This window comes from Budorcas taxicolor, unplaced genomic scaffold (genome assembly GCF_023091745.1).
Source record: "Budorcas taxicolor isolate Tak-1 unplaced genomic scaffold, Takin1.1 scaffold974, whole genome shotgun sequence".
In the NCBI taxonomy this organism is placed as follows: Eukaryota; Metazoa; Chordata; class Mammalia; order Artiodactyla; family Bovidae; genus Budorcas; species Budorcas taxicolor.
Window position 1 is genome coordinate 1 of NW_026292805.1, and position 27707 is coordinate 27707.

At 62.7% G+C, this 27707-nt stretch overlaps 1 protein-coding gene across 1 annotated transcript; it reads right to left on the reverse strand.

Moving 5' to 3' along the window:
* Nucleotides 1-117: 117 nt before the first annotated feature.
* On the reverse strand, nt 118-27707 carry LOC128071484 (uncharacterized). Its single transcript, XM_052664318.1, is given in 34 exon segments — nt 118-150; nt 2230-2327; nt 4827-4958; nt 7171-7252; nt 7707-8012; nt 8221-8301; nt 8534-8620; nt 8885-9022; nt 9107-9179; nt 10146-10189; nt 10484-10594; nt 11049-11384; nt 11386-11478; nt 11564-11644; nt 11877-11963; nt 12228-12365; nt 12450-12522; nt 13489-13532; nt 13827-13937; nt 14392-14727; nt 14729-14821; nt 14907-14987; nt 15220-15306; nt 15571-15708; nt 15793-15865; nt 16832-16875; nt 17170-17280; nt 17735-18070; nt 18072-18164; nt 18250-18330; nt 18914-19051; nt 19136-19208; nt 20424-20537; nt 27670-27707. Coding segments are annotated over 34 exon segments (3984 nt in total).

Here is a 27707-nt window from a genome sequence, read left to right on the forward strand (position 1 = left end):
CCCTGCCAGGGGCAGCCCGAGGCAACGGGCTGGAAGCAAGGGTGCAGCTCTCCCCATGCCTTCGACGGGCGCAGCCCCTGCCCAGCGCCCCAGCACTCGCTCATACTCATCCACCCTCTATTCCACGTCCGACATGGCCTCCTCTTCCCTCTACAGAGAGAGAGAGAGAGACAGTCCAGGTGGGCAGAGGGCCAGCCGCTCGTCTCTGTGGGAAGCCCTGAGCCTGCCATTCCCCAGCCCTGGACCAGCTGCACCGGGCCCGCGCCCCTGTCGTGCAGAGACGCCCTTTCAGCAGGGCCAGGCTGCAGGCTCCTGAGTCTTCTGCAGCCAGGCCTCTTCCCAGGGAGCAGCTCAGCGACAGGGAGGAAGCCGCAGGGTCAGCCAACGCCTGGGGCTAAACTCAGGGCCCACGGTCACGGGGAGAGGCCGCTGCATGAGGTTCTGCCTGTGAAACACTCAGAGCCACCGTGGGGCAAACACGGAGGACGGAGCATGGCTTCAGGGCCTGTGGAGGCTGGAGGGAAACCCGAGGGACACGCGGCTCCAGAGCCGCCCAGGGCCGCTGTGTTGGTGGCTGCACAGACACACACAGGTAAACGGCCAGGGGCTCACCCTCACATAAGGTCACACACCCACAGCACACAGCAGACACACACCAACACACACAATATCAGACACACACCAGATACCAGACCCACAGAGGCTAAATGGAAGGGAGCTCACCCTCACACGTGTGCATACACACGCAGCACACAGCAGACACTGGTTACACCAGACCCCAGACACATGGGGAGTATGAGCTGAGCAGGGAATCAGGCGGATCACAGATGAGGGAATACCCACGTCCCAGCCTGTGTGGTGGTTCCCAGGGGACCCTGGGCAGGTGTGGGGTCTGTTCATCTCTCACAACTGCCGTCTCTACGAAAAGCCCAGCTCCATGGAGCTTCTCCAGGGTGTCTTCCATGCGGCTCTGGGAACAGAAGCTGGGGTCCAAGCCCCACTCCCAAGGCCTGAGGCAGCCCAGGGCCCCACATGGGGAAGTGTCTTGCTGTCCCAGTCGCTGTGAGCACACGGAGAGGCCAGAGGGGTGGCTGGGAGGTGGGCATGGCTCGGGACACGAGCTCCACGCCCTGTGTGTGTGACCGTGGGAAGGCTGTTGGCCCCTGTGCCTCAGGTTCCTCTTCTCCAAGGGGAGGAAAGCTAGGGTGAACGGAGGCTGTACCCAGTGCTGTGGCCACCAACCTGTGACTCAGGCTACAGTGACGGCACCCTGGACGGGGTGCTGATGCCCACTCACCTGTCCCCCAGACCCCGCCCTCATGGTTGAGACCCACCCAGGCACCTGTCTGCAGACATGCGGTGAGCCCCAGCTCTGGCAGGTGGCATGGTATTCGCCACAAGGCAGCCCCTTTGTGGCTCAGAGGTGCTTGAAGGAGCCCTGCCCGTAGCCCCCAGGGGAGACTGCCTCAGGCGGCAGCCTCAGGCTGGTGACTCTTCTGAGCCTGCTCCCAGTCATCCAGTCCTGCTGGGTCAGGGCAAACAGACCTACAGTGGGGCAGGCAGGGTGGGGCTGGCAATAGGGTGCTTTGGACTGAAGCTGGCTCCCCTGGGTGGGGGTACTCATCCCAAAGAGTCTCCAAATGGGGCGTGGGGAAAGAGCGGCAGGGGGACAGCCCCCAGCCCAGGGTGGGTGAGGACTGGCAGGTCAGCACTGCTCCCAAGGGAGCAGTCAGGCCAGGGGCCTGAGCGCTGGGAGAAGTCTGTCACCCTGGGGTGCAGGGAGGCCTCCAGGGAGGGGGTTGGCCAGCCTGAGGTGCGGCCCTCACACTCTCTCTGTGGCCCTGCGAGTCCCCCTACTCCTGTAAGCACAGCTCCTAAAAATAGAGCCGCTCAAGAGGCAGATCGGGGTGGGGGAGGGCTTCCAGCCCAGAAGAGGCATCTGAGATCGCGTCCAGGCACTGGTGGCAGGAAGGAGGGGGGCCAGGGGGACCTCCAGTTGGAAGAGGGGCCAGAAGGCCCACGCCAAGCTCCCATCTGTCCTTTCTAGCAAGTCGCCATCACAGCCAAAAGGCCAGGGTCACCTTTCTTGGGGAATAAAGCAGAAACACTGGCCATGCTGTCAAAGACCAAGGTTTAATACCCAGCTTTGCTGTGTGACCTTATCTGAGTCACTTAACCTCTCTGCGCCTCTGTTAACCTATCCATGAAACAGAAGAGCAGAGGCCTCACCCTCAGCCCTGTGCCCAGCAGGCAGCTGGACTCGTCCTGACAGCAGCTGTTGGCCCACCTGCAGAGCTGGACCAGGGCAATGAGATCCTCCCAGGTTCCTGCCCGAAGACCCAGGGTAAAGAGGAATTCGGGAGGTCAGGCCTCCCAGCTGCACCAGGACAAGAATGAGCCTCAAACACCCATCTCCAGGTGCCTCCCCCCCCCCCCCCCCCCGCAACCCCCAGCCGTGTTCCTTCAGGAGGGAGCGGTTCTCCCTGCAGAGCTCCAGCAGGTGCTCTCCCCAGTAGGATGGGGGGCAGGGACCCTGGGGTGGGGGCACTGGACTCAGGGTTAACACCCTGACCCAGAGAGCCGCTCTCCCCCTCCAGGAAACGGGTCTCTCCACGCTGCTCAGCCGTGGAGAGCCCTGTACGTGTTGTAGCCACGCATTCTGGGAAACAGACTCATTCAGAAGGACAATGCAGATAGTGGAGTGCAGTTTATTACACCGGCGGGCCCAAGGCAGAGTCTCCTCTTAGCCAAGGACCCTGACCAGCATTTGTGAAAATCTTTTATACCCCATGTGTACATGTCTGAACCCACCACTCCAAATTCCTTGAGACTTACATAAACCAAGGAAAATACAATCCCAATAGGCCCATGATTCAGGTGCTATGTGCTCGAACAGTCAAACAGTTAGCCAATAATCAATAACCCTGAGGTTACACTCTGATAGATACAGACAAATTTATGGCCTGTCTGGAGGAAGGGGTGATTAGTGTATGTTTTCTCTTAGGCGATGAGTAACCTAGATAGATCTTCAAGGTTCCCTGGTCTAGAGGGGGTCTTGTCCTTCTGTTGTTTTCATAGGCACTAAACACAGAGTTCAGAGTTCATTGGAAAGGTGGCTGAGCATGATCAGCATGAACAGGCCTAAGATGGAGTCCATGCCCTATGAATTCCTTCATCTGGGGTGTGGCCCAGCCCTGCATCTGCCTGGAAGGGCCTCCAGGGTCCCTGGTCCCCTGGCTGCTTCTGGTGGGCAGGCTTTCTCAGCAGTTCTGACAGCTTCTGAACCCCATGGAGGAGAATGTGGCCACGAGGACTGTTCTGACTGGTGTGGGCACCCACAGCCCGGCTCTGCTCCCCGGTGAGGGGGGAGGACCTGCCCAGGATGGGGCAGGGGCTCCTCGCCTAGAGGGAGGAGGTGTCAGGAGGGGGAGTCCCCGAGGGTCGGAACATCATTTCATTTAGAGGCCTGGCCTCTCCATCCTACAGAGGAGGAAAGAGACCCAGGGAGGGACAGCTATTCACCCAAGATCTTCCACCCACCCCAGGCCTTCAGTGGGACGTCTGTGATTCACACCGGAGTCTCCAGCCTCAGGCTGAGGGTCCGTTAAACTAGGTTCAGGGAGTTATCTCTGAGACTCCGCCCTCTAAAGCTCCCGAGGGAAGGGGGCCTCTCCCAGCTCTGACACCCAGTCAGAGTGGACACTGTGACTTCGGACAGAGGGCCCAGACTACAGGGCATGCCTCTGCTCTTAGAGCCTGCCCCAGTCTTAGCCAGAACAGGAGCTGCCAATGGGTCTTGTGGTGTGTGCTCTGCCCTGTGGGGTCTGGGAGAGGGCAGGGGCTGGACAGGCTTTAAACAGGCCCGCGGCCTGGTGGTGGGAGAAATGTGTGCGGGAGTCACGCTGAAGGTGGTGGGGGCAGGGGGAGAGGGGGTGTTGGCTGCTCTTTTGGCAGGTGCCAGGGACAGGGCTAAGGGAACATGTACCGCAGGCCATATAAGCACATGTGGTCTTCCAGCTGCTCAGATAAACTATTTAAAACCAGGACAGCCACGCAGGGGACAGGAGGGAGCAGGCACATAACACAAGCCAGCTGTCTGTCCTGAAAACCCCGATAAAGCAGATGCCAGCAGTCAGGAAGGCAGGTTGGGGCATAAGCTCAGCTGTGGTGATGTGTGGACAAGGGTGCTTCCAGGCTACTGGCTCCTCTAGCGGGTGAACACCCTTAGGGGGGAGGCAGGCTCTGGCGGCCTCAGTGAGCACACCTACAGAGGGGTCTGCTTGCCCCCCAAGCCACGTGGCAAGCCCTCCCCCACTGGGCAGGGAGTAGACCCACTGCAGGGTGTCAAATTCAAGGTCAAACTTCCAGCAAAGAGCAAGGGTTCTCTTCAAAGAGGCAGCTGGTTGAGTAGAGGGGCAGGGAAGATGGTTGAAATTCAAGACACGACAGCTTAAAATTACAATCTGCTAAACCCACTAGAATACAATGTCCACGTGGCCAGCACACGGGCCTTGCATTTGCTTGCACGCCTGTGTCTGCGGCCTCCAGCACAGCACCTGGGTCATGGACGGGCTTGGGACAGGACAAAGAAGAGGAAGCAAACCTGGGATAGGCCTGCTCTCTGAATTCTCAGGGCCCCTGTCCTGCCCAACTCCTCCTGGGCCCTGAGCCCCGGCCCTGCCAAGGGCCGCCTGTGGTGACGCACACTCCTCTCCGTGGGCAACGATAGCCTCTCCCCGCTTCCCCCCTCGCCTGACCCACGTCCCGCCCCCCCTCAACTTTGTTGCCTGGGGAGCCCCAGGCCCCATCCGACACGCGCTCCTCACCTGCTCTTCTGTTGACCTGGCCCCGTCTCAGCTGAGGCTGTCCTTCCACGGTCCCCGGGGGCCTCTGAGCCCAGTGGCCCTTCCCGTACCAGTAGATCCGGGGCAAGACCGGCTGAAGCCAGGAGCCAGCAGCTGGCACCGGGGGACAGTGAGCAGCCAGGCTGCCACCCGCTCTCCTGGTCTGGCTCCCGGGAGCCCAGCCAGGCTTTATGTCCTGCCCCGAAATCTGCAATTTAGGAACCGCTTTTCCTACACCTTCCCTTAACTCAAGCTACTTCAGTGGGTGCCTTGTAAGCTCAAAAGTCCTTCAAATGGGACAGAATTTGCTTCCGTGGATGCCTGGGAGAGGGCTCTGGCACCCGAGGCCCCACAGGAAAAGCCTGGCAGGTTCCAGGCATCCGTGGCCTGACTGTGTGTGGGATCCAGGGGCCATCCTAAGGCAGGATGGACTAACTCGGAGCACAGGCGGCCGTCACTGCAGCCGCCACAGCTGGCCTGCCCTGGACGCCCTGCCCTTGCCCACGAGGGGAAGTCACCTCTCCGAGCTAACAGCAGATGAGGGACAAGAACACAGAGACGGTGCCCACGGCCCTGGGGACCCACAGGAGGCCTGGCACAGGAGGCGGGCGTGGTCAGGCGGGTGCCCGGGCTGTGTGCTGTCCTCACACATCGCCCTGAGGTCGCCCTGGGCGTGCGTCCCTCCTCCCCCGCCCCGAAGGGTGAGTGCAGGGCCTTCATGTGTAGAGTGAGTGCAAGAGGGTGGGCAGTGTGGTGCTGCCCGCTGCACCCTTCCCAGGAAGCCCCAATGGGCACTGAGGGCTCCCCCAGGGGGCAACAGCACCAGCCACACAGAGCACGCAGAGCTGACGGCACCAGGCTGGCTCTGGCTGCTTGGTCTACACACAGCTCAGCGTCCCCTCTGGCCCAGGAGGGCAGGGGAGAGGAGATCTAGGTGTGGGGGCAAGTGTGCTGGGCTGTGGCCACAGAGGCTGCTGTCAGACAAATGCCTGCCCCCCTGGGGCCCCCACAGCTAGAACATCATCCCCACACTGTTTAGCCTCCGCTGAAAAGCAAAGCTTCTGGCAAGAATGATTTTTAAGGAATTATTGGTCACACCTGAGAGTGATTGAGTTTATCAGCTCTTTCCTGAGTGTGGGGAGGGGCACAGGATGGGTTAGCCAGGACAGCAGGTGGGGTGTGAAGGGGAGCAAGGCAGGGCCTGGGAGAGGTCAGCATGGCTCCTCCAGCCTGGCAGGCAGCACAAGGACGGTGGGGGCCAGCCTGGGAGAGGTGCACGGAGACACTGGTGCGACCTGACGGACCCGGAGGAGGAGGAAGAGCAGGAGTCCACGTGGACAGGGTGGCGAGGTTCTGTGCAGATGCGCAGTGCCCGCAGCTGGACAGGCTTGGGACACACCTGCCCCAGAAGGGTGGGGAGGAAGCTGGCCAGCATCCTCCCGGGTCCAGTGTGGAAAGTGGGCGGGAGAGGCAGCCAGCGCGGCTGCTGGCCTGAGACTGGCTCCTCACACCTGTGGGACCAAGGACGGTTAGGACAAGGGGGTTCATGGGGCGGGGCAGGGACACCCCCTTTTCCCCAGTCCCCCCACGCTGGGCAGGGCCCAGGCCTGCTGTGGAGGAGTGGGCACCTGCTGGCCCATAGTCTCCAGGGATAACCGCCCCAGCCCCTGGGCCCCGACTCACCTTGGCACCCAGCGGGGGCTCCGGCTTCTTCCTACACTGGGGACTCTTGCCAGCTTCCGACTCCTACTGCGTCTCCTGGTTCTGGGCATCAGGACAGAGACCGGGCTCAGGCTGCTGCAGAGTCCCCTGGCCCGTCCCTTCCTGGGGGAGGACTCCAGGCCCTCCTTCCGCCCTCTGACCCACAGGCTTCCCCACAGCCATCCCGCATGCAGAGCTTATCCACTATGCTTGGGGCTGTCCCGTCCCTGACGGGTCATTCCACTACGAGAGGCCTGCAGGGAGACGCGCAGTACCTGTGGGCCCTGCTGTGCTGACCCCTGGGCCCTGCTCATCCACAGGTTGAACTGTGACTTCTCCACCCCTGAGAGCTGCAAGTTCTCCTGAGGAGAGAGCTCCCACCTTGGGGCCGGGCTGGCATCTCCAGAGGGCCCCCCTCCCCACATCTACACGGCCAGGCCATGGGACCCTCCCCTGGAGCTGTGTGAACAGCTGGGCTGGGGGCTCAGCAACAGGCATGGCCGGGCCCTAGAGTCCGCCAGACAGACACAGGAAAGCATGGAACTGTCCTGCAGTGCCCAGGCTTCAGCTCTGCAGACCCCAGGCTCAGCGGTCTGCAGACGCCTGGCAGGACCGAGCCACTCACCTTGTGGCTGGAGGCTGGGCCCTCGGCTCTGGCCCACCAGCGAGGGGGACTTGGCCTCCGCCTCCATGCTGGGGCTGCTCACCTGGACGGAGCAGGGGGCAAGTCATGCGGGAGGACAGGCAGCCCGGAGCCCCCGCAGGCCCGGCTCACCCTAGCAGCAAGGGGCGGTGGCAGCAGGCTGGTCCTCTGCCCCCGCCTGCTGCCTCGGCTGTGGAGGTGCAGCCACAGGCTCAGGGCCAGGCCAGTGGACAGGGTTTCCAGGGATGGGGGAGCTTCTAGAAGCATCTGAGGCTTCCCTGGAGTCTGGGCCTGGGATGAGGGTGTGGTGTGGGTGCCAGGTGAGACCCCATCCCAGTCCCCTGTCCTGTGGGCAGCAGAGCAGGCAGGGAGGGGAGACAGAGCTGGGGCCGGCCTGGAGGGAGGACAGGAGAAAGGGAGGAAGCCAGAGACACCGGGAGGACAGCAGATGGGAGGACAGGAGACAGGGAGGCAGCCAGAGATGCCGGGAGGACAGGGAGGTGGGGGGCACCGTGCACCTGCAGAGTGACAGGCGGGAGGCCGCCAGCCCGGGGCAGAGGCCCCGCCAAAGACTCGGGCTCCTTCTCAGGCCCAGTGCCCCGCTGCCTCCTGGGGCTGGATGGGCACTCTGCTGAGGCTGACTGCTCCCAGTCCTGGGGCCACACTGGGGCCATGGCCCTGACTGGGGCCGGCTGCATCTCGGGGACTGGGGTCTTCTCGAAGACGGTGGCTTTCTCAGACACTGGTCTTTTCTCTGAGTCGCTGGCTTTGTCTGGAACTGCCCTCTTTCCTGAGACAGCTCTCTCCTCCAGCACAGAGATCTTCTGGAACATGAAACATTTACTGGGGCGGGGAGTCTCAGGGTCCAGGCTTGCTTTCGGCTCAAGTGTCTTCTGTGCAGCAGACGGCTTCTAGGAGCCCGCATGTGCCCTGCCCGCCAGCACCCCCTGCCAGGCCTGCCGTGGAGGAGTGGGTGCCTGCTGGCCCACGTTCTCCAGGGAGAGCTGCCCCAACCGCTGGGCCCCCACTCACCTCGGCACCCAGCGGGGCCTCTGGCTTCTTCCTCCACTGGGGCTTGCTGCCAGCTGCCAACTCCCTCTGTGTCTCCTGGTTCTGGGAATCAGGTCAGAGACCGGGCTCAGGCTGCTGCAGAGCCCCCTGGCCCGCCTCTTCTCAGGGGAGGACCCCAGGCCCGACTCCTTCCACCCTCTGACCCGCAGGCTTCCACATGGCCATCCCGCGTGCAGAGCATCTCCACTGCACTCAGGGCTGTCCCTCCCGTGATGGGTCATCCCACTATGAGAGGCCTGCAGGGAGACCGGGGCCAGAGGGGCACATCTGGTACCTGTGGGCCCTGCTGTGCTGACTCCTGGGCCCTGCTCATCCACAGGATGAGCTGTGACTTCTCCACCCCTGAGAGCTGCAAGTTCTCCTGAGGAGAGAGCTCCCACCTTGGGGCCGGGCTGGCATCTCCAGAGGGGCCCCCTCACCACATCTACACGGCCAGGCCATAGGACCCTCCCCCGGAGCTGTGTGCACCGCTGGGCTGGGGGGCTCAGCAACAGGCATGGCCGGGCCCTCGAGTCCGCCAGACAGACGCAGGAAAGCATGGAGCTGTCCCACAGTGCCCAGGCTCCAGTTCTGCAGACCCCAGGCTCAGCGGTCTGCAGAGCCCTGGTGCGCCAGGGCCACTCACCTTGCGGCTAGAGGCTGGGTCCTCTTGGCTCTGGCCCACCTGCTCCTTCTCGAAAAGGTGGCGCTTGCTGGTGACATCCACGGGAACCACTGGGAACTCAGTGTGGAATGGGTTTGCATACCTGAGAGACTCTGATCTCTGGGAGCAGAGAGCACAGGCCGTTGACGCTGGAGCCTGAGGCCCCTGGCATGCCCAGCACACCCCAGGGCCCGGCCCTCTCACCTGTATGGCCGAGAGGTATTGCTCCACCTTCAGGCCTAATTTGACCGAGCTGGCCGGGAGCCTCACGCTGCTGCTGCAGGGCAGGAAGACAGGGCGAGACAAAGCAGGTGAGGCCTTCCCGCCCACGGGACACCGGGCCTGCCCCTGTGCCCCACCTCACTCTGGCAAAGAGAATGCGGCCTCTGTACACAGACGGTGGGGGCTCCCTGTCCTCCCGAGACACGGTCCATTTGGCAGGACCCCCAGGCCAGAAACAGCTGCTGTCCCTGTGCTGTGGAGTCAGTCCCGCCTCAGACGCTGCTCCCCTCTCTCCACCTTCCACCCTCCCGAACCCCAGGCTCCCCTTTCCAGATCAACCCCATCCTGCCCTCAGGCACAGGCAGCATGAAAGGCCCATGACCTGGGTCTGATGCCCTCCTGAACCTGGTGCCCCAACCCTGCTCCCCGTGCTGCCACGCAGGCTAGCTGGCCTCCATGCGGACTCTGTTCCAAGCCCCTCCGCTTGCCGACCCTCCGTCCAGAGCTGCCTGCAGCGCTCTCCCCACCTCACATCCCCTGATGCCCTCCGCCCCCTGCCATCGCCCTGCTGTCTCATAGAGTTCTCCCCACCTCATGCTCCCTGACGCTCACCATCTTCTGCCCTCACCCCACTCTCGCAGGCTGAGCTCCCCTGACTGCAAGGGGCTCCAGCCCTCGGTTCCTGTCCTGAACCCCTGGGACCTCTGAGCCCTGTGGTTCCTGCACGTCTCACTCTGAAGCAAAGGCAGCAACTCCCTCATCCACTGTGTGCCCCACGTCCCCAAGCCTCGCCCAGGACTGCTGGTCTCAGAGACAGTCTTGGGGCAGATGGTGCAGCCTGCGTGCATGAATCCCCAGTGCTTGACTCAAACGACCCCAGCACACCCACTCGCCGCCACCCCGCCCCCGGCAACCCATGGCCCAGGACGTCCCCTCCCACCCGCATTCTCCAGGCAGCTGGACCCTCCCCTTGCTGCACCTCATGCCTCAGCCCCACATCAGATGAACCCCAGGCCCTGACCTGCGGGTTAAGGCCGCCTCTGAGCTATCTCTCCGGGGGCTCATCTGGAAAGAGAAGAAAGGTGCCAGTGAGCGGGGTCCGTGGCAGCCACAGCCTCCACAAGGGAGGACTTGCCTCTCAGAACACAGCCCACCCTGGGTTCTCGCCCGCACTCTCCTCTACACAGACGCCAGCCACACCCCCATGAAAGGCCTGCCTTGGGCCTGGGGCATGGCCCCTCCCATCAAGCCAGGTCAACAGCCCCTCCTTGATGCCCCCAGATCGTCTCAGGGTGCCTCCTGCCTGCCTCCCCACTGCCCCGAGCCCTGCAGGGAGGGGCCCACAGCAGCCAGGCTCACCCTGAAGGAGATGGCGTGGGGGCTGGAGCGCTGCAGGCTGCTGCTGAAGGTGGGCAAGGCCACTGTGGGCGAGGGGGACTTGGCCTCCGCCTCCGTGCTGGGGCTGCTCACCTGGACGGAGCAGGGAGCAAGTCATGCGGGAGGACAGGCAGCCCGGAGCCCCCGCAGGCCCGGCTCACCCTAGCAGCAAGGGGCGGTGGCAGCAGGCTGGTCCTCTGCCCCCGCCTGCTGCCTCGGCTGTGGAGGTGCAGCCACAGGCTCAGGGCCAGGCCAGTGGACAGGGTTTCCAGGGATGGGGGAGCTTCTAGAAGCATCTGAGGCTTCCCTGGAGTCTGGGCCTGGGATGAGGGTGTGGTGTGGGTGCCAGGTGAGACCCCATCCCAGTCCCCTGTCCTGTGGGCAGCAGAGCAGGCAGGGAGGGGAGACAGAGCTGGGGCCGGCCTGGAGGGAGGACAGGAGAAAGGGAGGAAGCCAGAGACACCGGGAGGACAGCAGATGGGAGGACAGGAGACAGGGAGGCAGCCAGAGATGCCGGGAGGACAGGGAGGTGGGGGGCACCGTGCACCTGCAGAGTGACAGGCGGGAGGCCGCCAGCCCGGGGCAGAGGCCCCGCCAAAGACTCGGGCTCCTTCTCAGGCCCAGTGCCCCGCTGCCTCCTGGGGCTGGATGGGCACTCTGCTGAGGCTGACTGCTCCCAGTCCTGGGGCCACACTGGGGCCATGGCCCTGACTGGGGCCGGCTGCATCTCGGGGACTGGGGTCTTCTCGAAGACGGTGGCTTTCTCAGACACTGGTCTTTTCTCTGAGTCGCTGGCTTTGTCTGGAACTGCCCTCTTTCCTGAGACAGCTCTCTCCTCCAGCACAGAGATCTTCTGGAACATGAAACATTTACTGGGGCGGGGGAGTCTCAGGGTCCAGGCTTGCTTTCGGCTCAAGTGTCTTCTGTGCAGCAGACGGCTTCTAGGAGCCCGCATGTGCCCTGCCCGCCAGCACCCCCTGCCAGGCCTGCCGTGGAGGAGTGGGTGCCTGCTGGCCCACGTTCTCCAGGGAGAGCTGCCCCAACCGCTGGGCCCCCACTCACCTCGGCACCCAGCGGGGCCTCTGGCTTCTTCCTCCACTGGGGCTTGCTGCCAGCTGCCAACTCCCTCTGTGTCTCCTGGTTCTGGGAATCAGGTCAGAGACCGGGCTCAGGCTGCTGCAGAGCCCCCTGGCCCGCCTCTTCTCAGGGGAGGACCCCAGGCCCGACTCCTTCCACCCTCTGACCCGCAGGCTTCCACATGGCCATCCCGCGTGCAGAGCATCTCCACTGCACTCAGGGCTGTCCCTCCCGTGATGGGTCATCCCACTATGAGAGGCCTGCAGGGAGACCGGGGCCAGAGGGGCACATCTGGTACCTGTGGGCCCTGCTGTGCTGACTCCTGGGCCCTGCTCATCCACAGGATGAGCTGTGACTTCTCCACCCCTGAGAGCTGCAAGTTCTCCTGAGGAGAGAGCTCCCACCTTGGGGCCGGGCTGGCATCTCCAGAGGGGCCCCCTCACCACATCTACACGGCCAGGCCATAGGACCCTCCCCCGGAGCTGTGTGCACCGCTGGGCTGGGGGGCTCAGCAACAGGCATGGCCGGGCCCTCGAGTCCGCCAGACAGACGCAGGAAAGCATGGAGCTGTCCCACAGTGCCCAGGCTCCAGTTCTGCAGACCCCAGGCTCAGCGGTCTGCAGAGCCCTGGTGCGCCAGGGCCACTCACCTTGCGGCTAGAGGCTGGGTCCTCTTGGCTCTGGCCCACCTGCTCCTTCTCGAAAAGGTGGCGCTTGCTGGTGACATCCACGGGAACCACTGGGAACTCAGTGTGGAATGGGTTTGCATACCTGAGAGACTCTGATCTCTGGGAGCAGAGAGCACAGGCCGTTGACGCTGGAGCCTGAGGCCCCTGGCATGCCCAGCACACCCCAGGGCCCGGCCCTCTCACCTGTATGGCCGAGAGGTATTGCTCCACCTTCAGGCCTAATTTGACCGAGCTGGCCGGGAGCCTCACGCTGCTGCTGCAGGGCAGGAAGACAGGGCGAGACAAAGCAGGTGAGGCCTTCCCGCCCACGGGACACCGGGCCTGCCCCTGTGCCCCACCTCACTCTGGCAAAGAGAACGCGGCCTCTGTACACAGACGGTGGGGGCTCCCTGTCCTCCCGAGACACGGTCCATTTGGCAGGACCCCCAGGCCAGAAACAGCTGCTGTCCCTGTGCTGTGGAGTCAGTCCCGCCTCAGACGCTGCTCCCCTCTCTCCACCTTCCACCCTCCCGAACCCCAGGCTCCCCTTTCCAGATCAACCCCATCCTGCCCTCAGGCACAGGCAGCATGAAAGGCCCATGACCTGGGTCTGATGCCCTCCTGAACCTGGTGCCCCAACCCTGCTCCCCGTGCTGCCACGCAGGCTAGCTGGCCTCCATGCGGACTCTGTTCCAAGCCCCTCCGCTTGCCGACCCTCCGTCCAGAGCTGCCTGCAGCGCTCTCCCCACCTCACATCCCCTGATGCCCTCCGCCCCCTGCCATCGCCCTGCTGTCTCATAGAGTTCTCCCCACCTCATGCTCCCTGACGCTCACCATCTTCTGCCCTCACCCCACTCTCGCAGGCTGAGCTCCCCTGACTGCAAGGGGCTCCAGCCCTCGGTTCCCGTCCTGAACCCCTGGGACCTCTGAGCCCTGTGGTTCCTGCACGTCTCACTCTGAAGCAAAGGCAGCAACTCCCTCATCCACTGTGTGCCCCACGTCCCCAAGCCTCGCCCAGGACTGCTGGTCTCAGAGACAGTCTTGGGGCAGATGGTGCAGCCTGCGTGCATGAATCCCCAGTGCTTGACTCAAACGACCCCAGCACACCCACTCGCCGCCACCCCGCCCCCGGCAACCCATGGCCCAGGACGTCCCCTCCCACCCGCATTCTCCAGGCAGCTGGACCCTCCCCTTGCTGCACCTCATGCCTCAGCCCCACATCAGATGAACCCCAGGCCCTGACCTGCGGGTTAAGGCCGCCTCTGAGCTATCTCTCCGGGGGCTCATCTGGAAAGAGAAGAAAGGTGCCAGTGAGCGGGGTCCGTGGCAGCCACAGCCTCCACAAGGGAGGACTTGCCTCTCAGAACACAGCCCACCCTGGGTTCTCGCCCGCACTCTCCTCTACACAGACGCCAGCCACACCCCCATGAAAGGCCTGCCTTGGGCCTGGGGCATGGCCCCTCCCATCAAGCCAGGTCAACAGCCCCTCCTTGATGCCCCCAGATCGTCTCAGGGTGCCTCCTGCCTGCCTCCCCACTGCCCCGAGCCCTGCAGGGAGGGGCCCACAGCAGCCAGGCTCACCCTGAAGGAGATGGCGTGGGGGCTGGAGCGCTGCAGGCTGCTGCTGAAGGTGGGCAAGGCCACTGTGGGCGAGGGGGACTTGGCCTCCGCCTCCGTGCTGGGGCTGCTCACCTGGACGGAGCAGGGAGCAAGTCATGCGGGAGGACAGGCAGCCCGGAGCCCCCGCAGGCCCGGCTCACCCTAGCAGCAAGGGGCGGTGGCAGCAGGCTGGTCCTCTGCCCCCGCCTGCTGCCTCGGCTGTGGAGGTGCAGCCACAGGCTCAGGGCCAGGCCAGTGGACAGGGTTTCCAGGGATGGGGGAGCTTCTAGAAGCATCTGAGGCTTCCCTGGAGTCTGGGCCTGGGATGAGGGTGTGGTGTGGGTGCCAGGTGAGACCCCATCCCAGTCCCCTGTCCTGTGGGCAGCAGAGCAGGCAGGGAGGGGAGACAGAGCTGGGGCCGGCCTGGAGGGAGGACAGGAGAAAGGGAGGAAGCCAGAGACACCGGGAGGACAGCAGATGGGAGGACAGGAGACAGGGAGGCAGCCAGAGATGCCGGGAGGACAGGGAGGTGGGGGGCACCGTGCACCTGCAGAGTGACAGGCGGGAGGCCGCCAGCCCGGGGCAGAGGCCCCGCCAAAGACTCGGGCTCCTTCTCAGGCCCAGTGCCCCGCTGCCTCCTGGGGCTGGATGGGCACTCTGCTGAGGCTGACTGCTCCCAGTCCTGGGGCCACACTGGGGCCATGGCCCTGACTGGGGCCGGCTGCATCTCGGGGACTGGGGTCTTCTCGAAGACGGTGGCTTTCTCAGACACTGGTCTTTTCTCTGAGTCGCTGGCTTTGTCTGGAACTGCCCTCTTTCCTGAGACAGCTCTCTCCTCCAGCACAGAGATCTTCTGGAACATGAAACATTTACTGGGGCGGGGGAGTCTCAGGGTCCAGGCTTGCTTTCGGCTCAAGTGTCTTCTGTGCAGCAGACGGCTTCTAGGAGCCCGCATGTGCCCTGCCCGCCAGCACCCCCTGCCAGGCCTGCCGTGGAGGAGTGGGTGCCTGCTGGCCCACGTTCTCCAGGGAGAGCTGCCCCAACCGCTGGGCCCCCACTCACCTCGGCACCCAGCGGGGCCTCTGGCTTCTTCCTCCACTGGGGCTTGCTGCCAGCTGCCAACTCCCTCTGTGTCTCCTGGTTCTGGGAATCAGGTCAGAGACCGGGCTCAGGCTGCTGCAGAGCCCCCTGGCCCGCCTCTTCTCAGGGGAGGACCCCAGGCCCGACTCCTTCCACCCTCTGACCCGCAGGCTTCCACATGGCCATCCCGCGTGCAGAGCATCTCCACTGCACTCAGGGCTGTCCCTCCCGTGATGGGTCATCCCACTATGAGAGGCCTGCAGGGAGACCGGGGCCAGAGGGGCACATCTGGTACCTGTGGGCCCTGCTGTGCTGACTCCTGGGCCCTGCTCATCCACAGGATGAGCTGTGACTTCTCCACCCCTGAGAGCTGCAAGTTCTCCTGAGGAGAGAGCTCCCACCTTGGGGCCGGGCTGGCATCTCCAGAGGGGCCCCCTCACCACATCTACACGGCCAGGCCATAGGACCCTCCCCCGGAGCTGTGTGCACCGCTGGGCTGGGGGGCTCAGCAACAGGCATGGCCGGGCCCTCGAGTCCGCCAGACAGACGCAGGAAAGCATGGAGCTGTCCCACAGTGCCCAGGCTCCAGTTCTGCAGACCCCAGGCTCAGCGGTCTGCAGAGCCCTGGTGCGCCAGGGCCACTCACCTTGCGGCTAGAGGCTGGGTCCTCTTGGCTCTGGCCCACCTGCTCCTTCTCGAAAAGGTGGCGCTTGCTGGTGACATCCACGGGAACCACTGGGAACTCAGTGTGGAATGGGTTTGCATACCTGATAGACTCTGATCTCTGGGAGCAGAGAGCACAGGCCGTTGACGCTGGAGCCTGAGGCCCCTGGCATGCCCAGCACACCCCAGGGCCCGGCCCTCTCACCTGTATGGCCGAGAGGTATTGCTCCACCTTCAGGCCTAATTTGACCGAGCTGGCCGGGAGCCTCACGCTGCTGCTGCAGGGCAGGAAGACAGGGCGAGACAAAGCAGGTGAGGCCTTCCCGCCCACGGGACACCGGGCCTGCCCCTGTGCCCCACCTCACTCTGGCAAAGAGAACGCGGCCTCTGTACACAGACGGTGGGGGCTCCCTGTCCTCCCGAGACACGGTCCATTTGGCAGGACCCCCAGGCCAGAAACAGCTGCTGTCCCTGTGCTGTGGAGTCAGTCCCGCCTCAGACGCTGCTCCCCTCTCTCCACCTTCCACCCTCCCGAACCCCAGGCTCCCCTTTCCAGATCAACCCCATCCTGCCCTCAGGCACAGGCAGCATGAAAGGCCCATGACCTGGGTCTGATGCCCTCCTGAACCTGGTGCCCCAACCCTGCTCCCCGTGCTGCCACGCAGGCTAGCTGGCCTCCATGCGGACTCTGTTCCAAGCCCCTCCGCTTGCCGACCCTCCGTCCAGAGCTGCCTGCAGCGCTCTCCCCACCTCACATCCCCTGATGCCCTCCGCCCCCTGCCATCGCCCTGCTGTCTCATAGAGTTCTCCCCACCTCATGCTCCCTGACGCTCACCATCTTCTGCCCTCACCCCACTCTCGCAGGCTGAGCTCCCCTGACTGCAAGGGGCTCCAGCCCTCGGTTCCTGTCCTGAACCCCTGGGACCTCTGAGCCCTGTGGTTCCTGCACGTCTCACTCTGAAGCAAAGGCAGCAACTCCCTCATCCACTGTGTGCCCCACGTCCCCAAGCCTCGCCCAGGACTGCTGGTCTCAGAGACAGTCTTGGGGCAGATGGTGCAGCCTGCGTGCATGAATCCCCAGTGCTTGACTCAAACGACCCCAGCACACCCACTCGCCGCCACCCCGCCCCCGGCAACCCATGGCCCAGGACGTCCCCTCCCACCCGCATTCTCCAGGCAGCTGGACCCTCCCCTTGCTGCACCTCATGCCTCAGCCCCACATCAGATGAACCCCAGGCCCTGACCTGCGGGTTAAGGCCGCCTCTGAGCTATCTCTCCGGGGGCTCATCTGGAAAGAGAAGAAAGGTGCCAGTGAGCGGGGTCCGTGGCAGCCACAGCCTCCACAAGGGAGGACTTGCCTCTCAGAACACAGCCCACCCTGGGTTCTCGCCCGCACTCTCCTCTACACAGACGCCAGCCACACCCCCATGAAAGGCCTGCCTTGGGCCTGGGGCATGGCCCCTCCCATCAAGCCAGGTCAACAGCCCCTCCTTGATGCCCCCAGATCGTCTCAGGGTGCCTCCTGCCTGCCTCCCCACTGCCCCGAGCCCTGCAGGGAGGGGCCCACAGCAGCCAGGCTCACCCTGAAGGAGATGGCGTGGGGGCTGGAGCGCTGCAGGCTGCTGCTGAAGGTGGGCAAGGCCACTGTGGGCGAGGGGGACTTGGCCTCCGCCTCCGTGCTGGGGCTGCTCACCTGGACGGAGCAGGGAGCAAGTCATGCGGGAGGACAGGCAGCCCGGAGCCCCCGCAGGCCCGGCTCACCCTAGCAGCAAGGGGCGGTGGCAGCAGGCTGGTCCTCTGCCCCCGCCTGCTGCCTCGGCTGTGGAGGTGCAGCCACAGGCTCAGGGCCAGGCCAGTGGACAGGGTTTCCAGGGATGGGGGAGCTTCTAGAAGCATCTGAGGCTTCCCTGGAGTCTGGGCCTGGGATGAGGGTGTGGTGTGGGTGCCAGGTGAGACCCCATCCCAGTCCCCTGTCCTGTGGGCAGCAGAGCAGGCAGGGAGGGGAGACAGAGCTGGGGCCGGCCTGGAGGGAGGACAGGAGAAAGGGAGGAAGCCAGAGACACCGGGAGGACAGCAGATGGGAGGACAGGAGACAGGAAGGCAGCCAGAGATGCCGGGAGGACAGGGAGGTGGGGGGCACCGTGCACCTGCAGAGTGACAGGCGGGAGGCCGCCAGCCCGGGGCAGAGGCCCCGCCAAAGACTCGGGCTCCTTCTCAGGCCCAGTGCCCCGCTGCCTCCTGGGGCTGGATGGGCACTCTGCTGAGGCTGACTGCTCCCAGTCCTGGGGCCACACTGGGGCCATGGCCCTGACTGGGGCCGGCTGCATCTCGGGGACTGGGGTCTTCTCGAAGACGGTGGCTTTCTCAGACACTGGTCTTTTCTCTGAGTCGCTGGCTTTGTCTGGAACTGCCCTCTTTCCTGAGACAGCTCTCTCCTCCAGCACAGAGATCTTCTGGAACATGAAACATTTACTGGGGCGGGGGAGTCTCAGGGTCCAGGCTTGCTTTCGGCTCAAGTGTCTTCTGTGCAGCAGACGGCTTCTAGGAGCCCGCATGTGCCCTGCCCGCCAGCACCCCCTGCCAGGCCTGCCGTGGAGGAGTGGGTGCCTGCTGGCCCACGTTCTCCAGGGAGAGCTGCCCCAACCGCTGGGCCCCCACTCACCTCGGCACCCAGCGGGGCCTCTGGCTTCTTCCTCCACTGGGGCTTGCTGCCAGCTGCCAACTCCCTCTGTGTCTCCTGGTTCTGGGAATCAGGTCAGAGACCGGGCTCAGGCTGCTGCAGAGCCCCCTGGCCCGCCTCTTCTCAGGGGAGGACCCCAGGCCCGACTCCTTCCACCCTCTGACCCGCAGGCTTCCACATGGCCATCCCGCGTGCAGAGCATCTCCACTGCACTCAGGGCTGTCCCTCCCGTGATGGGTCATCCCACTATGAGAGGCCTGCAGGGAGACCGGGGCCAGAGGGGCACATCTGGTACCTGTGGGCCCTGCTGTGCTGACTCCTGGGCCCTGCTCATCCACAGGATGAGCTGTGACTTCTCCACCCCTGAGAGCTGCAAGTTCTCCTGAGGAGAGAGCTCCCACCTTGGGGCCGGGCTGGCATCTCCAGAGGGGCCCCCTCACCACATCTACACGGCCAGGCCATAGGACCCTCCCCCGGAGCTGTGTGCACCGCTGGGCTGGGGGGCTCAGCAACAGGCATGGCCGGGCCCTCGAGTCCGCCAGACAGACGCAGGAAAGCATGGAGCTGTCCCACAGTGCCCAGGCTCCAGTTCTGCAGACCCCAGGCTCAGCGGTCTGCAGAGCCCTGGTGCGCCAGGGCCACTCACCTTGCGGCTAGAGGCTGGGTCCTCTTGGCTCTGGCCCACCTGCTCCTTCTCGAAAAGGTGGCGCTTGCTGGTGACATCCACGGGAACCACTGGGAACTCAGTGTGGAATGGGTTTGCATACCTGATAGACTCTGATCTCTGGGAGCAGAGAGCACAGGCCGTTGACGCTGGAGCCTGAGGCCCCTGGCATGCCCAGCACACCCCAGGGCCCGGCCCTCTCACCTGTATGGCCGAGAGGTATTGCTCCACCTTCAGGCCTAATTTGACCGAGCTGGCCGGGAGCCTCACGCTGCTGCTGCAGGGCAGGAAGACAGGGCGAGACAAAGCAGGTGAGGCCTTCCCGCCCACGGGACACCGGGCCTGCCCCTGTGCCCCACCTCACTCTGGCAAAGAGAACGCGGCCTCTGTACACAGACGGTGGGGGCTCCCTGTCCTCCCGAGACACGGTCCATTTGGCAGGACCCCCAGGCCAGAAACAGCTGCTGTCCCTGTGCTGTGGAGTCAGTCCCGCCTCAGACGCTGCTCCCCTCTCTCCACCTTCCACCCTCCCGAACCCCAGGAACCCCATCCTGCCTTCAGGCACAGGCGGCATGAAAGGCTCATGACCTGGGTCTGATGCCCTCCTGAACCTGCTGCTCCCCATGCTGCTGCACTGGCTGGCTGGCCTCCATGTGGACTCTGCTCCAAGCCCCTCTGCTTGCCAACCCTCCGTCCAGTGCTGCCTGCATAGCTCTCCCCACCTCACGCCTGTAGGGTGCAACCACTCCATTTTCAACAAATACCTCTTCTCTGTCAGGCCCTGCCGTTTACAGATGAGGAGCAAAGACAGGCAGGGCGCTGGCCCGAGTCACACGGCAATGGGCACAGGAGCCGGGAGTGGTGCCCAGGCCTCCGTGCCCCCATGGCCACGTGGGTGCAGTGCAGGCCAAATGCCCTGCGCCCCCTCTCCAGGAGCCGGGGAGCCGCACGGGAGGCTGCCCCAAACCTGGGCTGCTGCAGAAGGGCCCCTCCTGTGCCTCCACCTGCCCGCCCCAGCTCAGGTGAGTTCACTCGCTGGCTGAGCCTCCTGCCAGGTCTGCGAACTGAGCTTGTTCAGAAGTGAGAGGAGATGCGTCCCCCGAGTGGGCCCTGTCCCCGCGGTGAGGCGTGTTGGGGAGCTCAGTCTCGGGGCTAGTGATCAGACCAGCAGCACCTCCTTCCCATCAGAATCCACGGGGGTCCACTAGCAGAAGGGGGCCGGGCTGAAGGGGCATGGTTGGCCCAGGGCCCAAAAACCCCCAGGTCGTGCCCCTGGTGCACGAGCTGTGCACCCACCTGAGAGGCGGGTTAGCACTCTCAGGAGCGTGGAAGGATGAGCTAAGCTTATAAAATGCCCAGCAAGAGCGGCCCAGCTCACCCACACTGGTCCTGACTGCTGTCCTGACCAGCCTGGGGCCCACAGAAGGTCAGCCCACTCCCCAGGCAGGGGCAGCTGGTCCATCCTCACTGGGGTCCTGCCTCCCACCCGCACCTCTCAGGGGCCGGCAGGTCCTCATCGTCCGTGGTGAATCTCAGGTTCCAGAGTCGCCGCCGGCGTTCTCGCTCCTGTTCCTCCTTGTCCTCCAGGGCCCACTGCTGGGTCCGGCTGGCGGGAATGGAGGGTCAGCATAGCCTCAGGGTGACGTCCAGAGCGTCCCCGCTGCTGACATCATGGGTGAGGGGAGCGGCGTTCCGGACTTCACCCTGCACCCCCACTGGAATGGGGGTCCACCCTGCCTGGGCGCCCAGGGAAGTGGCAGGGTGGTCACTGCTCAGCCCGAAGGAGGCAGGTGAACCTGGCCGAGCCCGGCTTTGATCTGAGGCTCTCAGATGAACAGTGACTGAGAAACATCCCAGCTCCCCGGCTCCCCTGGGATGTCCCAGCCCCGCAGACAGAGATCCCAGATGAACCAGCCATCCCCAAAGGGGAACCCAGCATTGCTTCCCTCACTGTCTAGGTGCTCCAGCCTCCTTCACCTCCGAAAACCAGCCTTCCCGTGGGCGGGAGTGAGGGGCAGAGCCTGCCTCTGGCCCCTGGTCACTTAGTCACTCACAGTCATTCATAGTCATTCTCAGAGCCATAGTCACTCTCATACCGGTCCCCCTCATAGCCAGCCCCCAGACCCCGCCTTCCACCATCCTGCCTCCAGCCCCATGTCCCTACAGCACCCTGCCCCAGCCTCCCACCAGTCATCCTCACCCACCTGCCCACGCACCTACCTCCCCCCAGCACCCCACTCCCATTCTAGCCAAAGAGCAAAGAATTTCTGAGGAACCAAGCTGGGCTAGCCTCCCACTGGGAACTACAGGGTCACAGATCCACCAGCCAAATACTGAGAAAGGGAAGTGAGCCCCGCTCTGCACCGGGAGGGAAAGGGCTGGACTGCAGATGGGGGACAGGATGGCCTGGAGGCCAGAGGCTGGGCCTACTGGGAGGGAGGCCAGGGGCGGGGCCCGCGGGGAGGGAGGCCGAGCTTCCCCAGGGGCCACAGGGGAAGCTCCAGGCCATGTGGGCCGGGGCTCCTGTCCAGCAGTCTGGGCCCCGATCAGAAGGGTCCGGGGAAGGCCACCCTCTCGCCTCCCAGCATCACTGCAGGGTAGTAAGGCTCCCGCCTGGTTAGCGCCCAAAACTGTTCCCCAGCCTCTCCGCTGCCGTATTCCTACCGTGGCCTCGCCTGCCTCTACAGAGCCTCACATGCAACCACGGAAGAAGTATCATAGGAGGAGCAGACACGTGACCTGGAGGAAACCCACAAGTTTTACCAAGTGAATGACATATAAAACCTATCTAAGAAGCTTCCTAAAGGAAAGAGCCCCCGGACCCTGGGGAGACTTCTGCAGGGCCAGGTCAGACAGCCTGCTTAATCCTCCCACCTAAGGGGGGGTCACTTCCCTGCACCTCCCCAGTCCTCCTCCCTAAAAGGGGCAGGAGCCACACCACCACCCTGACCTCTTCGTTCAGGCCCAGCGTCATGTTCGCTGACCTGGTGTTTAGTAAACTCACGTTTTTTGAGCAGGGCTCCCCGGCTCGTGAACAAAAGGACAGGAGGGACAAAAGACAAGGGGCGGCAGCGCTGGAGGGGACAGAGCTGTGAGGAGCGGGGGTGCTGGTGGAGCCGGCATGTGCGGCATTGGGGGCGGGGGATGCTGAACTCAGCAGAAGGGGAGCCAGAGCAGGTGCTTCGGGACCAAGGGAGACGCGGGTTCACTCCATGTGTGGGGAGCCACTAGGAGACTTAAGTGATGGATTTGGGACACAATTTGAAGGCAGAGTCTACTGGGTTTGCTGGGGGGCTGGATGGGGATGGGGGGCCAGCGAGGCAATGAGAAAAATGAAGGAAAGTGGGCTTGAGCAGCTCCTGGTGGTGCTTTTAGAAGGCTGGGGGCCATCAGGGAGGGAAGGTTTCAGTGAGATGTCTCAGCAGTGGTGGTGGGGGTGGGGCAGGAGGACGTGAAGGGTGAGGAGACACTCACTCGATGGAGGAGAGAGGAGCCAGCCTGGTGGACCACAGGAAGGGGATGTGCTGAGACAGCAGGAAGGGGCCCACCGGGCAGTGCTGGGCAAAGAGGCTCCCAGACCCTTAGAAAAAGCTCGATTGGACAAGAGACAACCAGGGGGCTCCAGAAGGAGGAGCTTGTAACGCCCAGCCTCTGAGAAGGGTTAACAAGCAGCAGTGTCAGAGATTTGCAAACAAAGTGTGGAGAGCTTGTCCCATGGGGAGAGAAAAGGCCATGGGACAGGGTGCATCCACCACAGTGCCCAGAACATGCATGCCACCAAACGTGGCGCCAGGTACAGAGGGCAGGGCTCTCCTTCTTGTGAGGTCACCAGATCTCTCCCTGACATGTGGGAGCACAAAGGGGCAGCAAACCCTAGGCCCTACAATGGTACCTGCCCACGCCTGGCTGTCAGCCTCGCTGGCGGTGCAGACCTCAGCACCCCTGCCTGTCAGGGCTCGACTCCCCCTGAGTGGGTGGGAAGGGCTCCAGCCCAGGCACCACGGCCTTGATCATGGGATGGAAACTGGACCACTCCAGGCCACTGCCATCACTCACTTTACAGGAATCCATGGCCCCTCAACCAGGCCCTGATGCTCTTGTCCAGGTGAGAAAGGCCCCCTGCACGTGGCTTCCCCTGGGTCCACAAGGTCAGCCCTCCCCCTGTGGACCCTCCCTCGAGTCCACAGTTTGGGGTCAGCCATGTGCTGCAGAGATGAGAGTCCACCCCCAACAGGGTGACTGGCCCACAGAGCTGGGACTCCCCTGCACACCTGTGGCCAGGTAGGGATGGAACGCCCAGGATTCCTTGGGCCTGAGCAAGCCTGTTCCCACACAGGCCACTCAGCACTCAGGGAAAACTGCTGGTTTGTAGGTGGAACCTGGGTCAGACAACGTGTGATCTGTCGGAGTCTAGTCTTGGGGAAGTGACTCATACCAGACAGCTTCTTGCCCAGAGGGTGTCAGCCCAGGCATCCTGGAGTGACCCCCAGCTGTACACCAAGACCCCACTGCTCACCTGGGTGATGTGGTCACCCCCAGCCCAACAGAAACGCTATCTCCAAACAAAGAACTACCCCTCTTAAGAGAAGGAAAGGGAGAGAAGGACAGGAGGGGTGGAGATCAGACTCCCAGGGGGGCGGGTGAAGCCCCAGGAATGAATATAAGGTACCCAAAGGCCCAGGGCAGTGCCAAAGAATGTTCAAACGTCTGGACAATTGTATTCATTCCACATGCTGCTAAGGTTATGCTCAAAATCCTTCAAGTTAGTCTTCAACAGGATGTGAATTGTGAGCTTCCAGATTGCAAAACTGGGTTTAGAAAAGTCAGAGGAACCAGAGATCAAATTGTCAACATCTGCTGCATCATAGAGAAAGAAAGGGAATTCCAGAAAAACATCTACTTCTGCTTCATTGACAATGCTAAAGCCTTTGACTGTATGGATCACAACAAACTGTGGAAAATTCTTTAAGAGATGGGAATACCAGGCCACGTTACCTGCCTCCTGAGAAATCTGGATGCAGGTTAGGAAGCAACAGTTAGAGCTGGACATTGAACAATGGACTGGTTCAAAATTGGGAAAGGAGTACAACAAGGCTGTATATTATCACCCTTATAACTTATATGCAGACTCTAATAACTTATATGTCTATAACTTATATGCAGACTACATCATGCGAAATGCAGCTGGATGAATCCCAAGCTGGAATCAAGATTGCCAGGAGAAATATCAACAACCTCCAATATGCAGATGATACCATCCTTACGGCAGAAAGTGAAGAGGAACTAAAGAGCCTCTTGATGAGGATGAAAGAGGAGAGTGAAAAACTGGCTTAAAACTCACCATTCAAAAAACGAAACTCATGGCATACAGTCCCATCACTTCATGGCAAATAGATGAAGAAAAGTTGGAAGGAGCGACAGATTTTGTTTTCTTGGGCTCCAAAATCACTGTGGACGGTGACTGCAGCCAGGAAATTAAAAGATGCTTGCTCATTAGAAAGAAAGCTATAACAAACCTAGATAGTGCACTGAAAAACAAAGACACTACTTTGCCAACGAAGGTCCGTATAGTCAAAGTTATGATTTTTCCAGTAGTCATGTATGGATGTGAGAGCTGGACCATAAGGAAGGCTGGGCACCAAAAATTGATGCCTTTGAAATATGGTGCTGGAGAAGACTCTTGAGAATCTCTTGGACAGCAAGGAAATCAAACCAGTCTATCCTGAAGGGAATCAACCCTGATTATTGGAAGGACCAGTGTTGAAGCTGAAGCTCCAATACTGTGTCCACCTGTTGGGAAGAGCCAACTTATTGAAAAATATTCTGATGCTTGGAAAGATTGAAGGCAGGAGGAGAAGGAACGACAGAGGATGAGATGGTTGGATGGCATCACCGACTCAACGGACATGAGTTTGAGTAAGCTCTGGAGTTGGTGATGGGCAGGGAAGCCTGGCCTGCTGTGGTCCATGGGGTTGCGAAGACATGACCGAGGGACTGAACAACAGCAAAGGGCCCAGAGCAGTGCTCAGCACTCAGAAGCACACGCGTTTGGTGAATACAGTGACCAGTAAACCAATAAACAGAGCAGGTAGGGCTCTGACATGTGCCTAGACAGCACCGGGTGCTCACAAGCGCCACTGACAAGAGGCCCCCACAACCTTGAGGAATGCAGGGGGGGGGGTCACCTCCATTCTGCAGATGAGGCTTCCAAGGCTCACAGGATCAACAAGGTACCCACGGCAGGATGGCCAGTAAAAGAAGGAGCCGAGGTTCCCGGCGAGGGCAGCCTGTTAACCACAGGCCCAGTGCCAGGAAGGATGCCCAGGGAGGCTCCACCTTCTCAGGAGCCCAGGAGCTGAGCAGTCAGAGGGAGTGGGGTGCCTGGGATTCCCCAGGTCAGCTTGAGCTCTGGTGCAGACTAGGGAAGCAGGTTTGGGGAGACCCAGCGGCCAACGGCTTGTCCTTTAGAGCGCCAGGGTCAGTGCACGCCAGCACCCGGGGGTTTCGAGCCATGGCCACCAACTGAAGCCCCAGCAGCCACCCCCGCTGCCCTCACCACCTAGCTGGCACTTGGACACACAGCCCTCTCCGCTCCAGGCAGGCCTGCCAGCACCCATGCTCCATCCTTAGACAAAGGGATCTTCTCTTCCCTTCTGTGGTTTGGGAAACTCCCTGCCCACTGTGCAGGGGAGAGTCAGTTTGGCTCCCTCCCCAGGCCCTTCTTCCTGAGTCTGCCGTGCCCATGGTCAGCAGCTGAGGGCAGGGGTGTCCCTGCGGGCCGGTTGACCAGCAGAACCTTTCTTTCCTAAGGGAATTGGCACACAGAAATCTGCTGTGTGATAGGTCAAGGCTCAGCTGCCTGGGAAGGGTTAACAGGGGAGGGCACAGAGGCTGCCCCAGGGCATTCCGTGGAGGCCCAGGTTCAAAGGGCAGGTCATGCAGCCCTTGGGAGGGGAAGAGCGGGTGCAGGCCTGACACTAGGCCCTCTGACCCGGGGCCAGTGTGCTGCCCGAGGGGAGCCGGCCTCCTCATGCAAGGGGCCACTGTTGATGGTCAGTGAGGTCCGCTCCAGCCCTGACGGTCTAGGGAGAGGTGCCAGGGAGAACCAGGCGTCTTGGGAGGTGGCAGGGCTGCAGGAGGCCAGGTGGGGAAATGATTAACCCCTCGCTCTGTCCTGGGCACCCGACCCACCATCCAGGGCTGGGCATCTGCATTTTGATCTGGCGCCAAGGATGGGGGGCCCACTGGCCCTCCACTGCCCACCTGGGCCCTGCCTGGAGCCACACTCCTCACCCCCTCCTCAACACCCCCCACCATCTCCTAGGAATCTCGTTTGACAGTGACTCACAGCCCTTCCCTCTGCCAGCTGGGGCTTGTTCCCGGGAGCGGGGCAGAGGGTCCTGGCTCCAGCTGCCTCCTGGGCGAGCATTGGCAACAGCTGCGGCAGCCCAGGGCCCTGGGGAGGCAGGGCAGCTTCCCCAGGGCACTAGAGCCCACCCGTGCAGCCACTGGAGCCCAGGGCCTCTGAGCAGAGGGCCAGCAAAGACCAGCCCTGCACCGTCATGCTCAATGTAGGTCTGAGAGGACGCGAACGCCCAAGGCCCAAATGGCGACGTCAGAACCTCCCACCCACCCAGACTTCTCCGCACTACGCAAGACCCACACACACCCGAACACAGACAGGCCCCGCTTGGAAACACAGACACTCACGCATCAGACCCACACACCGAGTCCAAGACCTTGACTACCAGCCCCACCCTCTGCACAGACCCTCCCTGGGTGTGACTGGGCTCTGAGATGCTGGGCCTGCGTCCAGAGCACCAAGCATCTCCTTTCTTGGGGGGTATCCTCCCCTCTCCAGACCCCACAGGCCTCTGCTGTAGAGAAGTGAGGACAGAGAGTCCAGGGGGACCTCAGCCCTGGTGGGGGAGGTGCTGCCATGGGGGGGGGGGTGTCCCTAGAGGGTGGGGGAGAGGGGAGGGTCAAGGTCCAGATGGGAGGGTCTGCCCACACCTGCAGAGTCAGCCTGGCCTCACCACCCAAACGCCCGCCTGGGGCCAATTTCTACCAGCGAGAGCCCTCGGGTCAAGGAGTAGGGGCCTACGCAGCTCCTGCCCATCCACTACATGGGCCTCAGTCTTCTGGGGGTGGTGTCAGGGGGTCAGGAGATGCTCTTGGGGGTACGCCAGGCAGAGTTCAGGAGTCACCAATCACATGAAGGTGCTGCCTCCTGGACACCCACCCCCAGGCTTCTCTGACCCTGACTAGATGTTCAGAAGACGAAGATGAGACACCCAGTCCCTGGACCCTTTGAAGGCCCCACTCGTGAGTGAAGACCGAAGCACAGAGAGGGAGAGCGCCAAGCATGAAGTTCCCCAGCGCTGACAGCACCCCGAAACGCTGCGCCCAGAACCTGAGCCCCATCCCTGGGAGGGTACCTGCCTGCTCGGCCTACTCACTGACCCTGCTAGGCAGTGTGGCCGCCTCTTCCTGGGAGGGGCCTCTCAGACTTTTCAGAGAAAGACAAGCAGTCAGGGGCAGCTCAGAAGCTGAAAATTGACCGTTTACCTCCTGAACGCCTCCCCAGCGCCCAGAGAGGCCTCTCCGGGCTAGACAGCCCTCCGCAGGCAGCCTGCTCGGGCCAGCGTCCACAAGGAGTAAGGAGAGCCGGAACCCCGGGGGCTGCACGGTGTGAAACCGAGCCTGTGGCCCCAGGAGCAGTCAGGACCCCGGCTCACCTGGACAGAGGGGCCCAGCTCTTCCTTCTATCTGACAT